This window comes from Phymastichus coffea, unplaced genomic scaffold (genome assembly GCF_024137745.1).
Source record: "Phymastichus coffea isolate CEN01 unplaced genomic scaffold, Cenicafe_Pcof_1.1 PCOF00100, whole genome shotgun sequence".
Lineage (NCBI taxonomy): Eukaryota > Metazoa > Arthropoda > Insecta > Hymenoptera > Eulophidae > Phymastichus > Phymastichus coffea.
Window position 1 is genome coordinate 876,007 of NW_026706911.1, and position 16,271 is coordinate 892,277.

The 16,271-nt window shown below is 38.4% G+C and overlaps 1 protein-coding gene across 2 annotated transcripts in view; it reads right to left on the bottom strand.

Annotated features, from left to right (window-relative positions):
* The window catches only part of LOC131670139 (band 3 anion transport protein), a 57,966-nt gene that overhangs the window by 4,490 nt on the left and 37,205 nt on the right, over positions 1-16,271 (bottom strand). Inside the window, exons 3-13 of one of the 2 annotated variants that reach the window (XM_058945522.1) lie at positions 15,360-15,546; positions 13,271-13,352; positions 10,479-10,644; positions 10,180-10,409; positions 6,543-6,977; positions 5,148-5,427; positions 4,308-4,358; positions 2,524-2,761; positions 2,089-2,451; positions 875-1,347; positions 143-801 (exon numbers count right to left, since the gene is read on the bottom strand). In XM_058945522.1, coding sequence (XP_058801505.1) covers positions 143-801; positions 875-1,347; positions 2,089-2,451; positions 2,524-2,761; positions 4,308-4,358; positions 5,148-5,427; positions 6,543-6,977; positions 10,180-10,409; positions 10,479-10,644; positions 13,271-13,352; positions 15,360-15,546 — 3,164 coding nt within the window. The remainder of the gene's footprint in view (positions 1-142; positions 802-874; positions 1,348-2,088; positions 2,452-2,523; positions 2,762-4,307; positions 4,359-5,147; positions 5,428-6,542; positions 6,978-10,179; positions 10,410-10,478; positions 10,645-13,270; positions 13,353-15,359; positions 15,547-16,271) is intronic. The other variant, XM_058945523.1, reaches the window with a different exon arrangement.

Here is a 16,271-nt window from a genome sequence, read left to right on the forward strand (position 1 = left end):
TTCTAATGAAATCTGATATTTGCTATTATTTGTACATAACGATACATCACTATCAATGTTAAAAAAAAGTTGAAGTAAAATATTTCCTTCAATCGATTAAATTGATTATCCACAAATTACTTTTAAAAATAGTGAAACTCACTCAGAAATCTGTGTCTCCATGAAAACAAGAATATAAACCAAAAGAGCAGGTATACAGCAAGCCAGCATCATCCAAGTCGGAACATTACTGGAAGGGATAACCAGCCAACCCCTGCCGGGCATCGTAGGCGTCATACCCTCCGGCACCAGCAACTTCTCCGTCTTGACACTTGCTAGAAAGTCGATTAGCACAAAAGTGACGATACTGATGGGCACGCCAAAGTCGCCGAAAGCTCTGCGTGCACTACGTCCCAAGTAATGGCTATTGCGAAAAATTCTCAGATAGTAAGCGCCGAGGAAGGTGCCCAGGCAAAGAATCGTGCACATCAGAGCGGTATTAGGCTGATTGATCAGAGATCCAGTTTTGTCGTGGCTTGGGATGAAAATACTGTAGTTCGCTTGGCTATGGTTCTCCGATGCTGCAGCAATCGCCAATTCGCTTAGTCGCGTGAATTCAGAGTAATTTGAGATTGCTGGTGCTATCAAATCTTGTTGATATGCTGTCTCGTTATTGTCGGTATTGAAAAAACCAAAACAATAGTCGGGTAATAACGGATTCAGTTTGAAGTAATTAATGAGCTTCATGAAGGTCTCTACGATGTAGAGAATTGAGATCAGTCCAGTAAAGATCTCTTCGGAGAAACGAGTGAAGAGTCTTACCTAAGAAGAAAAGTAAGCATTTCAATTTCAATTCATCATTCGCTGATTGTATTCAACAGACTGTGATACCCACCAGTACCGAGCCCTCAACGCAAGCAATAGTCAAAGCAATGATAGCCATCCATGCACCGACATATACTCTCATAGTAAGGAACTCGAGATCATTGGCCTGACAAAAGTGATACAAACTCTCATCAAATAACAACAGTGGGCCAGTGGTGCCAATAATGACGAGAGGCTGAGTTGCAAACAAAGCCATGATGACACCAGTTAGACAACATGAGACGAGAGTTTCGGAGATGCCAATAATGTTGTGTGTTTTGTCGCTGAGTAGACCACCAAATGTGATGGCCGTGCACAAGGCGGCGAAATACATGAAAATCGCAGCAGCGAGGCAAGACGAGTTCAGGCCATCGGTGAAATCGGACAAGTAGAAGGGATAGCGTCGTTTGATGTCATTGATAAGACCGCCAAAGGGTCGTTTGGTGCGACGCAACGGATCGCTGTCGTCAGGTGGCTTCTTCTCGTCCTCACCAGCAAGCAACGCTGTATGTACATATATGTAAGTGGTATATTAATTTGCATGATTATAGATGTGGATACCATCGCTGTGCGCGCGCTTTGAACGCATGATGTATTTGCCCGTGGGCTCTGGCTGAATGAGCAAACGTTCACGGCCAATTTCAACGTTCCACAAGTATTCATCAATTCATCGGGGCGATTACACGTATAAATGGTTGTCGTTTATTAGTTGAACTTAAAACAACGTGCAATATGTATTTAGAATTGTTTTAAATGATCAGCTTTTATTTAATTGTCTAAGGAATGAATAATTTCTTTTCATTCACAATATACCAAATTTTAAAGTTAATATTTTACATTTAAAGATAATAGTCTTGAGTAAATATTCGGGTTTGAAGGCTTCATTAAACTGTTTTACATAGCAATTTAAAGTAAATTGCCTTTACGTGAACTGAACGACTGTAACCCTGTCTCCAAAAAACAAATTAAAAAAAAACAAATAAATAGGAAAAACAATAAAATATCGACAAGTAAGAAGGTAATTCTAATTGAGAGAGCATTTAATCTAGTAGAGCAAAGTGGCGAGGCACTCTTAACAAAGTCATTTAATTTCTCAATTAGCTCGTGCAAACTGTGCGGTGCCGACAGTGGAGGGGGAGGGGGGGCTAGAGTATGATAATAGCCGCACATCGATCGGGCTGCAGCAGCTGCTGCCGCCGCCACCACGGCTGTTTCCACAGTACACAAGGAAGTGCTACAACAAACCTTTCTTGGCAGCAGCAGACTCGCTCTGTATCTGCGTCTGCTGTTTCTCCTCCAAAGCCTTGGCCTTGCGTTTCCTGATGTGCTCGCTCTTGGCCTTGAGCTCTTCGAAGGGTAGCAATGCTTGACGCTCCCAATCGCCTGGAGGCAATACGATCGAGTCGTCTAAGAACTCGTTGATCGCCGATAGTAACTCACGACGCTCATTTGCCTTGTAGGCTATTTGATGGAACGATCTATTTGACATCAACGTGGAGATCGAGCGACCTATCTCGTGATAGTCGAGCTCCGATTCACGTGGACCAAGTAGGGTGAAGAGAAATCGGACCGGGATTGTTACCTCGGTGATTGCGGGTATTGGGATACCTGAAAACAATTCGCATTGAAAATAACGTTCCTATTTTGTTATGGTTTTGAATAAATCAGGTTTCATATTACCTTCGGCCAATCGTACAAAGGCTATGGTAGGTTGGTCAAGGAAATCAACGGCGCCAACGAGTACGACAGTGGCCTCGGCACCACTAGGTATCCTCTTCAGAATGTGTTCGTTGTGACCCTTCTTCATATCCTCGCTACTGCTAGTAAATGTGAGCTCCTCCTTCATATCGACCACGGTATGATTGCTCTCGAGATTCTGATGCGACGACACGACTTTTGGCTTGGAGTCTTGCAGATTCTGCGAAATATATATGTCGTTCGTTTTTATTTTAGATACATTTCACTTTAATAACGATACTGATTTGTTCATTTGGTGATGATTAACAGTGTAAAAGATACTTTGATTAAAAAAATCCTAGATGTCTGGATTCAATGCTCGTGAGGTTTGTTTGGTCCATTCAATGAAAGACACACGTTTCAATAAATCTAAAATGTCTAATTGATTATGCTATTGTACTTCGTGGTTTTATTATGTCCGTGAACGAATATTGATATAAGGTTGTAAAAAATGTAAAACAATTCACAGCACAATTAAATGTTCGAATCTCATTGCGTGAGCATTTTCAATTGTGTGTTAAATTGTACATACAATGAAGATAAACGCACAAATAAAAAACAGCGTATCTGGCAGAAACATAAAAATTAATGTCTAGCCATGATTTCAGTAAGTACATATGATAATGAAAAAAATGTAATTTGATATAAAACTTTTCTTTGAAATCACTTTCCAAATATATGTTTACTATACAATGAAAACAACTTTGTTTTACAATCAGAATAAAGAGAGTAGAGTTAGCATTATAAACAATATAAGAAAGGGGAAAAAATACAATGAAATTCGAATGCAACGTGATCGGTTATTAAAAATTATGAGGCTTGAAAAGCCGAAAAAAGAGACTTGACTGGTCATTCAAAATGCTCATGTATAATATTTAATAATGTTGTCTTGCTGATAACATTATGACTTATAATCATCAGCTTTATTGATCAGAGATCGAAAGAAACATACAGGATAGTGTATGAAAGTAATGATCAAACATAACAGAAAGGAAAAAATCTCATAAGCGACTCTTGTAATGGTGCTGACGAACGAGAGACAATGAAAAGAATTCAACGCACTTGCCATGATTTTTGTGTGAATTTACAGAAAGCTTTTCAGCATCGGTTTAAAATCTTATAATTGAATTCGTGCGAAATCACAATTTATTTGGCTGTAATAATGCAAATATAATATATTGTATTGCGAATTAATTGAAATACTCAATTAAATTGCATAGCATACAACGTGTTGTTTTTTAATAATCATTATTTTCAGAGAAACATACTTATTATAATCCCCATTACATAAAATTTAAATAAAAATCTCGGAGTTAAATTTGCTTGATTTACTGTGAAATTGTAAATTGTGTCGGTTGAACCGCTACCTGCAGCTAATTAACATTAAACGAATCCAAAAAGTCTGTCGTCAAAGTCCATTTGTTCTACAAAAAACGAAATTGTCTTTTCAGAGCAACATTTTATGATTGCACATCGATGCAAAAATGAACTCATGTATTATCTCAACCAAGACTCAGCTGTAAATTCACATAATATAATTTATACCGTATTTACGGCGTATAAGTGAAGATCAATGAGGTCGACAAGGGTACCGAGAAAAAAAGGGATGAAGCTATATATACGGGTTTAGCGATGAATAAGAATCGAGAGTCTTGATACACAACTTGTGAGAGGAGATTTTAAGGGGGGTGGAGAGTAACGAAAGTGACTTGGTAACTTTTAATTACATTGTTCTCAGCACCTTCCCGCGAAGCGTCATCCTCGTCAAACCAGATAGACTGTGGAAATAAGACAGGAGAGTACTGTCAGTCAGTCATTCGAATTCGTTGTTTTTTTTTCTTTTGTTTTTGGTATTTGTTTGTTCATAAAAATAAATCGCTAACTAAAAGCTACTTTTATCCTTACATTCACAGTCAGTGTTTTCTTTTTCATACTCTTTTGATTCTCGTCGATTCACTGTAATCTATGGTTATAACTATTTAATGTAATAACAAGAAGTTATTTGTTACAGTCGGTGTTTCAAAGGAATTTTTTTTTAATTAATTGAATTATCACTATCGTCAATTTGCGACCCACTTTCTCTACAGTTTTGAAGTTGTGCAGATTCAACTGGCAAATGTTATAACAATTGGTTTTTCCAAAACATTTATCTATTAAGAAGATTTAGATATAATTTCAAGTGTGATTTCATGGAGCTATGTTTTATAAGTCTACTAAATGTAGAAGTAAATATAAACGAACTATTAACGTGATATTTGCTACTCTATAAAGTGGTTGAATTGGTTCTACGGTTCAATCAATACTTGAAATTCACTTACACTCAAACGCTTTTCAAGAAGCTACGTCGTTCAGTAAGAAAGAAAAATATTGAGAAAATATATAAATAATTTTCAATGATATATTTGTGAAAAATAACTCAATACTCTTTTATAACATGTGATTGTTTCAACAGTCATTAAAATTGTAATCGGCACTTCCGATCGTTCACTTCTGACTTTTACTTTCAATAGAAGAACTTAAGATTTACAAATGACGCCGGGTAATCAATCAAAAACGTCATTTCTTACCTGAAGACTGGTGTAGCTGGAAGCATTTCTCTTGGGACCGAACCTGAAACCACGTTCATGTTCGTGCACATGCCTATGCCTGAGCAACAGAGCTCTCATAATAACGGGCCGATCTTCCGGTAGGATAAGTTCCTCGATGACCATTTGCTCGACGACACGATAAGAGAGGCCGGGTAAATCTTTCTCCTCGAGATCGAGCAACACCACCCCGGTCTCGAGGCAGCGCCGAAGGTTCAGCAGCGAGTGGAAGCTCAGTGAGGCCACGTGCGGCCGGCCCCATCTACACCAGTTATAACAAGCAAGTTTTGTTGCAGTTCAGCGCCATCGAGTGAGTGAAACATTGAGTGCTTTTCTATTCTCGTGCCTATATATATGCGCGCGCTCTCGAGACTTTTTGTTTATCGATCGGATGTACGTTGAAAATAATGCGAAATTTATTTCTTAACGCATTATCGAAAGAATTGTCCATTCTTCCCTTCGATATCTCAATTTGTCATTGCTTTCAAGGCAAGACGTTTCATTTCTTATCTAAAGTTTTTGTTGATTTCAATTATGCAAATGTTTATGGATGCACGTATAACGAGAAGGACAAAAAATCAAAGAACCTATGAATAGAATGTGAGCTTGTATATAGAGGAGATTGTCGTGCAAGTATCGTTCTGTTATTTACAGAGAAAATCGATGCAATCTAAGGTAATATTCGTTATTCCAGTATGATAATATAGCTACATTACGAAAATATACGTCAATACCTTAGCTACACCAATAAAAATGCTATTTTGAAACGTTGATCTAGATTTGTGCTCGGACAAAAAAACTTTTGATGATAGATGGAGGTTTACAAGCCAAAAGTGAACCACCAATCTCTCTGAAAGCATCTCGTGCTATTTCTCACTCCTTGAAAATTGAATGAAATATCATCTACGTTTCGAGATTGCCATTTATATGGAGTATAGCGGTCGTTTTCATCGTTCAATTAACTTTGAATTGATTCTCTTTCACACTTCGCTGAGATAGATATTGCGAAGACAAATGACTTCCACGAATCAGTTTTCACAGTTCAAAAAAAAAAAAAAAAATAAAGTAAAAGTAATTAGCTTTTTTATATTGTGCAATATAAAATTGAATCTTGTAAGATGGAGACAGTGACGAAGAATCGAGTTACATTGCGTAAATTACTTATAATTTTAAGTCGCTGACTAGCATTTCATTACAGAAGTATTTTCAGATTTTGTTTTCTTTTGGCACAATGAACGCAAGAACGACGCTATTTTCATATTGAGTCGTATTCTCCTAAAATACCGTTACTTCGAGAGAAGCGAAAGATTGTCGAGCAACCGCATTACTCGTGAATTGCCGGTGCGTAAACGAGTTTCTCGATCAAATGCCAGTCACCTGTCAGCGCCTTCCTCGACGTCCTCCTCGTACTTGATCCACCTGGCTGTTTCCCGCCACTCGCGATCCTCGCCATAGCCGTGCAACTCGTCGAGCTGGACGAACACCTCGTGTGGCGAGTGATCGTACATCTTTTTGAATGTCTCATGGGGTATGCCGCCTTCCTTTCGGCGACCGATTTGCACGGTCGGGTGGGCGGCCTTGTGTCGGCGCATACCCCGCTGATCGTCGCTGCGGTGAGATTCCAAGTCGTCGATATCCAGCTCCTGCAAGTGCTTCGCCTCGTCCGGCTGTACGCTCACGCGACGTTGCGTACTTATGCCGCCTGGCGTGCCAGGCTCTCCCGGCAATCCAGCCCCTGAACGTTTGCGCCATTGGGGATCCTCTTGCAGAGAGTACTTGCGCGATTTGTGGTGATGATGGTGGTGGTGCCGCCTGAGAATCACCAAAACATTTATCGAACTTAAGTATTTATCCTTTATCAATACATTGCAACCGAAAGATTCCTAATAAGAAAGTTTTCTGAGATCGCGACTGATCATTCTGATTCTCAAACCAATTTGTTCGCCTTCGAAAGTTTATAAACTGCTTATTAATAAGTATCACTAGAAAGCATCGACAATAAAATCTGTCTAGAGCTGAAAAAAACATGGTTTTTAACATAAAGTCGAACTTTGTTTCCAGTTTCGATTTTGATTAGAATTTCAATCTTATTTTGACCGCCACATTTTCGAACAACTATTCTGTTGCAACAAGTCTATCAGCGTTTATCGAAATTCCGTCATTATTATTTGTATACATATTGAATTCAACGAGGGTCAGAATTACCAGAATTTTCACATGTTCCAACTTAAAATTGATGGAGTCAGAAATTCGACATGTTAAAAAAAGATAAAATTAAGTTGAAAGTTAGCTATGCCCAGCCACATTTTAACGAAATTTGCATTGATTTGGAAGTTTTGTACGTTCAATATATATTTAACAGTTAGTGATTAGTTTCTTTGGATCAAATTAAAAATGTTTGATCGTCTTTGCCAAAAGTATGCTTATACATGCGTCGGCAATTCTAAACGTAACTTAGAAATCGTGTTCTTTTTTTAAATGGAATATATAGAATTGATAATTCTCGATATCAATTAAATACTCATAAACATTTAAAAGGTATTGAAGTTATATTATTTTTATAAAAATACATTTAATATAATGATGAATTTCAAATTGTAAATAACTGGCGGCAAGAAACAATTTAAGTAAATGTAAATGATTATGTAATATTATTAATTCTATATAAAATATACTTTTACGTATCATAGTAAACTTACGAAATTTAATATATTTATAATTTATAAACACATTGCGACAAATAATTGGAATGCATTCTAATTATGTAATTTGTAACGTTTCCCGAGGTTCGCGCGAATGACGAAGAAATGTAGAAATAAACGGGGAGTTGCTTTGAAAAAAAGCAATCAATCCGCGTAAAACAAAACGAATTTAAAGGGCACAAGGAGCAATCGCTCGTGAAAAGCCAGTAATTCATCCGGGGCGTGTACGTGTAAAAGCTCGAGGCTCTTCCGGCGCTCAACATCCATTACAATCAAGACTCGAAGCTACGTTGGCAAGCGGCACAGACGCGCGAGAGACGAATTGGCAGCGAGCTTTTTGTCACGATCAAGCGCTAGTCCGAGGTTAAGTCTCTGCCCGCACACCTGCTGAGATTTCCCTTGGCCTTTGTAGAAATTTTCGATTTATGAGTGGATTTTTTCCTCGAAACCTACTTATTTCGGCAAATTATGTAATATACGTAATTATTGCTGATCGATTGGTTTAGCATTACTAATGAATGTTCGAATGGACGTATTAGCAAGTATCAACGGTCAATGTCACTTTAGCCGCACGTGACTTATAGTTATTTCACGAATCGCCAAACACTGTTTTCAAGTTTTCTTTCGCTTTTACGACGTGATACAGTGATCGATCGCGCAACTGGTTCGAGTTCAAGACTTATATCGATATTAAAAAATACAATCGACAGTTTGAACAAATAAAATTATGATAGTAATTCTTCTTGCTATTTCCAACTTGACCCACAGTTCAACCGAGCTAAGCAAACCCTACCACTTGCGTGTCACAAGTCGTGGGCGTCGAACAACCTTGATTGCACGTCAAATGCAGCAGCAGCAGCAACAAACGCCAATCAATTTTCAAAACTTGACGAGGAAATCGCTCAACATCACCACAATACGATAAGTACACTTATGCGCACACACACACACACACATACACGCACGCACGCAGAGAACGTACTCGAGTCGGCGGCGGTAAATGTCGCCGATGCGATCGATGGGCATGCTGAGCCGGTTCAACGTGCATAACGCGCACACGACAATAACGACGACTCCCAAGAAGTTTAGTTGCCGACGAAACTCGAAAGTAACTATAACTGCCAACGTTGGCAACCGTTTCGCTAAGCTATTCTCATCGGTCGGCTTAAGCTTCGTCGATCCGATCCCCTCGCTCTTACTTTGCACGCCATTCGATTCATTCATTCACACCGCGGGTGGTTCTTTGAGCTTTAAGTCTCGATAGGATGACAAGTAACGGGATTTTTTCTTTTGTTTTTCTGGTACCATTGTGTCGTCATTCAAAACTATTTGTAATTCTACGGATCAAACGAATCGAGAGTGCAATTTGACAAGGTTTTTTGTTGTTCTTAGAGTGAAAAAGTAATTTTAGTTACAGCAGTAGCGTATTATTATTTTTCAAGTAAAGGATTGAAAATAGAGTAAAGCTTCTCTATTGATTGTCGATGCACATTTTTACTTTAATGTTACGTTATTCTTTCATTTTGAAAGCTTCTTAAAGCAAAAGTTAATTATTCCGAATGAACAGTGTAACGCGCTCTGGAGAACAAAACATTTTTCACTCGTTGCGCGGAGAAATTTAATTTACCGGGAGTTCAGCGTAAGCCGAAACCTTCATAATTCAGCGTCAAACTCGGACGTGACACCGATCGCACATCTTTCATGCAAAAAGATCTACAAGACAGGCGTTTCCGTCTCGCGTTCCGGAATCGACCCAATCACACAAAGATTTCGCTTTGAAGGACGATGACTGCAACTTCATCGAGACTGAGTTGCTCAGCGCGACGCTCTTTTGTTCGCTTACTTCGACTCGATTAGCGCGAAATCCAATTGCGGTACGTACGTTTCCTCGTTAAGGCGTGTAACGTATACGATGGCACCTTCAACTTATTTGCTTTTTCGAACGTGCAACATAAGATACTTGGCGTGCGCCGCGAGAAGAGGAGGTAGAAAAACGCTTTCATTGGCCGCGCGTAGGGCTACAGGAGTTATAATTTGCTTTGATGTTGCGTCGTGCGCGCGCGAGGCTCGTCGAAAGAAATGCAATTTCTGAAGTCTGCGGTGGAAAGCAAAGCGCGCCGTGCCGAGCTCTGACCTCTGCGCCCGAGGCTGCCGCAGGATGATTTTTTCATCAAAGAGTACATTCGATGCCGGCTCGAAAATGCTATAGTATTCTCGCAGCTGACGGCTTCTCTTTGGTCTGCGTCCGCTTACGAGCGATCGATAATAATTTTTCGACAAAGCTCCAACGTGGAATTAGTTTTAGGACTGACTTGTGGTCGTGCTTGTGATGACGCCGTGTCTTTCGGTCTTCCTCGGGAGTCTCGTTGACGTTCATCACGTTGCCGTCCTCTTCGCGAATCTTGTCGAATTGCACACGAGGACTACCGGCGCTTGGACTGTCGCTGAAGCCGGATGCCGCTCTCTCGGATAGCGGCGCCTCGCTCTCGCTGCTAACCACGTTTTCGGCGATATCCTCCAATGTTTCCGTAACGTCGTCGTCCTATTGGAAGCACTCATGCGTGACAATTGAATGGCAATACAAAATTAACAACGATAGGCGCGCGCATACTTTGCCATCATCGGATTCTCCTTGACAATCCGCGGGAAGTTTCGTGCTGCCGTCTGGTTCAACGTGATCCAATGTGTCTTCCACCACTGGGACATTGCCGTTACCTGTGGTACCGTTTGCTGGCGCCTCTTCGTCCAAATTATTTTCGGCACTTAGAGAACCTTCGCTGAAACACATTCATTACAGTTATACTTTCCATCTTGCAATAATCGATGTTCTAAATTAATGAAAACAGTTGCGTCACTTGAAAAACCTTTTGGTTACGCAATCCTTATAATTAGACCGTAATGAAGCTAGTGGGAAGAAAAAAGAAATCTTTACCCCTTGAGCATTTTTTTTTCATCACAGTCGAGAGCGCCAATAAACGTGTCTAGTTAAAAGAACAGCACAAATCGCAATTGGCAATCCAGATAGATGCAAAGTCTTGCATCATTTTTCTTCGATTATTTGCATGCGATTATACGATTGTTTTCGTCGCCGAGTAGAAATAAAAAACAAAACATAAGAAAACAAAAGAAAACAAAACGAAAGGAAGCGTCATGAGCGTCAAGGAGAAAAATGCAAGAGAGAGGAGGGGGGGGGGGGGGAAAGCTCCGGTCCTCCGAGGTCGTACCAATCTCCGCGGCATATATATTCCTTCGTCTACCTCTCCGGATCGAGAAGTCATTAAGTTGCTGTAAAAACGAACAAATTTTGCGCGCATCGCATGCACACCGCAGCTAGGTGGTATACGCTTGTTCACGGCAACTTCGTTTTTTACAGTGAGAACGAGAGCTCGGATGCTTCAACAAACAACTCCATTAGTAGCTGAGGCTCGCGAGACTTTCCTGAAGAGAATAACGCCACTTGTTGTTGTTTTTTCTTTTCGCGATCGTGACGTGCATAAAATAGGACTGTTCACGAAACTTTTTCAATTCCAGAAAACGAGAGTTGATAAAGTCGCTTGTTTCGAAGAATGTTTTAGTCTTTTAAAAACACGACTTATCCTTTCAATATTTCTATTCTCCCTAAAGTAAATCATATTCATTATGTTTTTCAATTAGTCTATAGACGATGAATCCCCAAGAAAAAGTCTTTTTAAATTATTTATCTGACAATTGACTCTTGTAAATAATGTACTGCGTCTAAATTATTCACAAACCACGATGGTAATTCAAGTTAAAATAACGATGAGCTCAAATAGTTTATAGATCAAGACAATTCAACAAATTAGCAACTACTCTGGAAAATCAATTTTCAATTAAGCGTGATACTCTAAACTCGAATAAATCAACGAAAAAAAAATTATACTTTCTTCTCGCCTTTCCGATAAATCATTATTTCACAGGTAACCGCTACAGCTGCCGATTTGCCTAATGCACACATAAAACACTACGAGTGAAAAATATTTTCTCAAGGCTCCGTGGCGTCGGACGCCACGCTTGACTTCTACTACTTGCTCGCTCGCTCGCTTTGCAGCTTCTTCCTTCATTACATTGTAAAACACGATTGCTACTTTCCAGACACTTACAGTTGAATTCTAAATTGTTAGAAAAATTTATCGTCAAACTATTTGCTTTGTGAAAGCGGATTCAAGATTTTATTTTTACAAATAAATTTTATAAATAAATGAAAAAGTACGTATGCTAATAGTGTGATTACAGTAAAATGGGTTTTAATAAAATATGATTATTATAAATCTAAATGATTGAAAAAGACGCGTAAAACATTAATATTGTTGACGTAGAACGTTAACACTTAATAGCTGCAGTTTACTGCAAAAGCATTCAATGTCGACCGTAAATAATTAATGATGTAGCTCAGTCATAGTTTGTAGATTCCTAAGTACAGTACCACTTTTTTGTTTAGAATAAAACACGCTCTTTTCGAAACATAAATTTTTTTAACCTTTCAATCTTTTTAACCAATTAGTTTATTTAATACAAATCACTTGGCTTTTGTTTAATAAAATAATTGTTCGAAACGATCAGAAAGTTTAGGAAAATTCATTTTTCGAAAAACCTGTGTTCACTCTAAATTTTAATAAACGCGGGCATCTCGAAAAATAACAATCTTTAATTGTAACAATGTTCAACGTGAGTTGAATAATCATTAATGTCATTCATAGCTGGTTATTGACGTGCAAGTAGCGCAAAATTACCAACATTACGATACCTCATTGTAATTTCTACGCGTATTCTCTAATCTTCGACTCATTTCTTTAATCCATCAAGTTTGTAGCCAATGTCTCGTCGGCAAAGAATTGCAATTAAGGTGGACATAAGCGATTGTTATAAGCGCGCAACTTACTTGATCCATTAGCCCTTGTTACGCGCAGTATTATAAGATTAAAAAAGCTTATGATCTCTTACTCTTATCAAGTGTAAAAACAATTGAGCGAAGAGAAAATGCCAAGACAATCTAGAAATGACCCGGTTTCGTCACAGTAGAAACGTAGTTTCCATTTTTTGTCTTCTCTCTTCGCTGTGGATTTCCGGCTTTATTGGCTTTACGCTTGGTAAACAATCAAATACACGCGAAATTTTTTTTTTCACTGTGTGCTGTATTTTCTCTCTCTCTCTCTCTCTCTCTCTCTCTCTCTCTCTCTCTCTCTCTCTTTCTGTCTCTTCCGTAGGATGAGCCCGTGCCGAAAGTCAACTGAACGAAAATAATGCATGCGGTTAGACATTCTCTGAATTCTTTTGTATCGACGTAAATTGACTTTGAAAAATGGTGCTCCCCCCATCCTCCCATGCGTAAGCTACATGTAGTATACACTAATGGAGATATTGATCTTTGGATCAAGGACTCACGGTGATAAATGTCGTCGCATAGATCTCGAGTGAAGACTCTTCAGTGGCATGTGCGGGTGTGGGTAGCTCTTCTTTCGATGTTCTGCAACATTAAAATTGAGACAGTGCTCTTATTAAGATGCTTTTAGACATTTGTCAATGTATGTTTGTTTCCTACATCAACGTGTTGCCGCACTGATGCTCGCACTTATTTTCTGTCTTGGATTTCATAGACATCGCGGTCAACTTTTTAATTTAGTAAACCGAGGAAAATGTAAAGAAATGTTCTGTACTTCGTATAAAATGTACTATGTAAGATAGTAAAACCTGGGCATACTCGGGCTATAATAAAAATTGCTGTGTTATATCGTAAAATTTGCCGTTCAGAGTAAATTTTACAGTTCCGAGAAAGAAAGAATTTTCAGATTTCTTGTGCCATCCTACTTCATCATTACTTTCGATTGTGCGCCAATTCGTATGCTTTTTACTACATATACGATGACGAAATTTTTTTGATCCTATCTTCCTATTCGCCGGATTTAACTAACACTTGAGATCGTTTTCGCTTGTGCATGCCCTGTTAAAACATTATCTCTTGAAAAATTGTTTTTTTCTTATACGCCGTACGGTTACTACCGCTCTCAAGCTACGGAATCGCGATACTATCAATGGATTGAAGACAGAATAATTTTTATATGGTACAAATTGCTACAAGCTGCAGTGACTTTTACTCGAATCATGATAATTATTATTACTCATGTAATCATTTTAGCTGAAATATACAATTCTTATTATGTACCCATATTACCAAAGTACTATAGAAATTTTTTATCGTTGCTTTATAATAATTTGTACAAAACACATAATAATGATGAGAAAATATAGCATTATCTATTGTAACTCGAGTGTGTCCCCATTTTATCGTGTAAATTTTGCTGCGCTTGTAAATTTTATGATATCATTTCTCTCAGTAGAAGAAAGATTAGGAAAAATAGAACAGCGCGCATCAACAAGGGAAGATAAAAATCTTCAAACGGGCCTCAAAGTTTTTCTGCAAAAGGTACACTTGAATTTGTAAAATAATATTTATCTGACAAACAGCTTTAAGATTTTAGCAAAGAAAAATACTTTTCTGTTCATTCAAAAAATTTCTGCAGGTATTTGACTCTCAAAAATCCAATATTAAACAATCTCCATGATAGTATTCATAAGAAAAAAAGCAAAGAACCATATAAATGTACAAGTAATGACACATTGAAACGCTCATCGGAAATGATAGACGAGAATCACGCGTGTCGCTAAGCTACAGTAATAGAATTCATTCGCAAGCTAACCGTTTGTTGTGTCGTAATTTCAGTGACGGTGCCAAGATTATTGCACTGGGTATATACTTATTAGCTTTTATATAGAATAAGAGGCTCCGCAAAGCCAACTAAAATGCGCGAGTGACAGATGTTGCAGAGCGTTTTTGTGCTGTCATCTATATTTATATCCGACTGGTGGTCAACGAGCGTCAAATTATATTCCTCGAGTTGTAGTCAGAAACTTTTTTGATTTACGTAATACGCGAACCTCTTGCCAAAACTCTGTTTTATGATTTATCGAAAGGACACTTGTAGTGAATCTTTATTAAAGGTTGATGTGTAGAATGGAAACGAATGGAAATATGCATTTGATACTCGCGTTTATTTGACCGCAAAACTTTTATTCGAGATAAAGACAAAATACTATTGATTTTTTTTATTTTGCTCAAATAACTAACGATCAATTTAGCTGTTAAAATTTTTTATAAAACATTGCCAATAAACGATACGCTCTGCGCTTATAATCGAAATTGTGGTTGATTGACCTAGACTTGAATCCGAAATACGTAATTAACTTTATGATTTTCAAATGCAAAGTTTTATCGACTCAGCTTAAGAAAAATACGATAGTATATCGTCGCTAAAAATGCATCATTACCCAATGGCAGAGAGCAATTAAAATTTGTCCCAACCGAAAACACAAAGTCATTGGTCCCGTTAAAAACTACGTTGGTGAAGGCAAAGGTGAGCCAACAAGTGTTAAAACTGAAAATCCTGAAGATGATTAATGTAGGTGCGAGACTTACGGTCGAGGTTACGGTCGCCATAGCGCCAACTAAGAACAGGTGGCCGATCACGGTCGCGATCCGAGCCAATGGATTCCGAAGGTGAACCGAGCCGGGCTACGTCGAACTTGTCCCCGGCGTCCATCGCGAACACCTTCTCCATCTCCTCGTCCAGCTCTTGTACCGTTTGCGAACCATGACTGTAGCTCTGTAAAACATTAGAAAGACATCCGCATTAGCATTTTCGCATTCACATATTAATCGAGTTTCGTTTTCTCTGACGACTTAAAAGTGTAAGCAAATTTCATTTTCCAAATGAAGTTGTTCCTTGAAATGCAGATATATCAGTATACATGTTTCACGTCCTATCGGCTTGTCAGGGTTCGACCATCAATATATGTCTGACTCAAGACAGAATAGAGTGGCAATTGAACGTAAACTGACATAAAGGCCTTGATAAGAGCTTCGGAGGAGAGTTTTCAAGCGCGGAGACTATTGGAAAATTCACTTCACTGTTATGGTATTCGCTATCCCGTATACGCGCCTTTCTCCCATTATTTAAACTTATCGGAGAATCTTTGTATTGTTGAATTTCTGCTGTATTTTTCTATAGTGTTTGTAAAAAAAGAGGAATTATTTCTTCAAGAGGAAAAATACTTCAGTACGTAACATTAGAGCATCGGCCAATCAATGATCAATATATTTCTGGTCAATGCACGATTTATTCATAATGAATATAAGGATATATACGCGCATCATCTATCGCAACGATATGTATTTAGAGACAACTGTCTCATAAAACGTAAAATCCGAGTTATCTCTTTCCACTGAAGTCACAAAAATCATTTTAGTTAAGTACACCAGAGCTTTTAATTAATTTTACGTGACCTTGACAATAATAAGTTGAATTTCAACGAAATGAAATTTTTAATC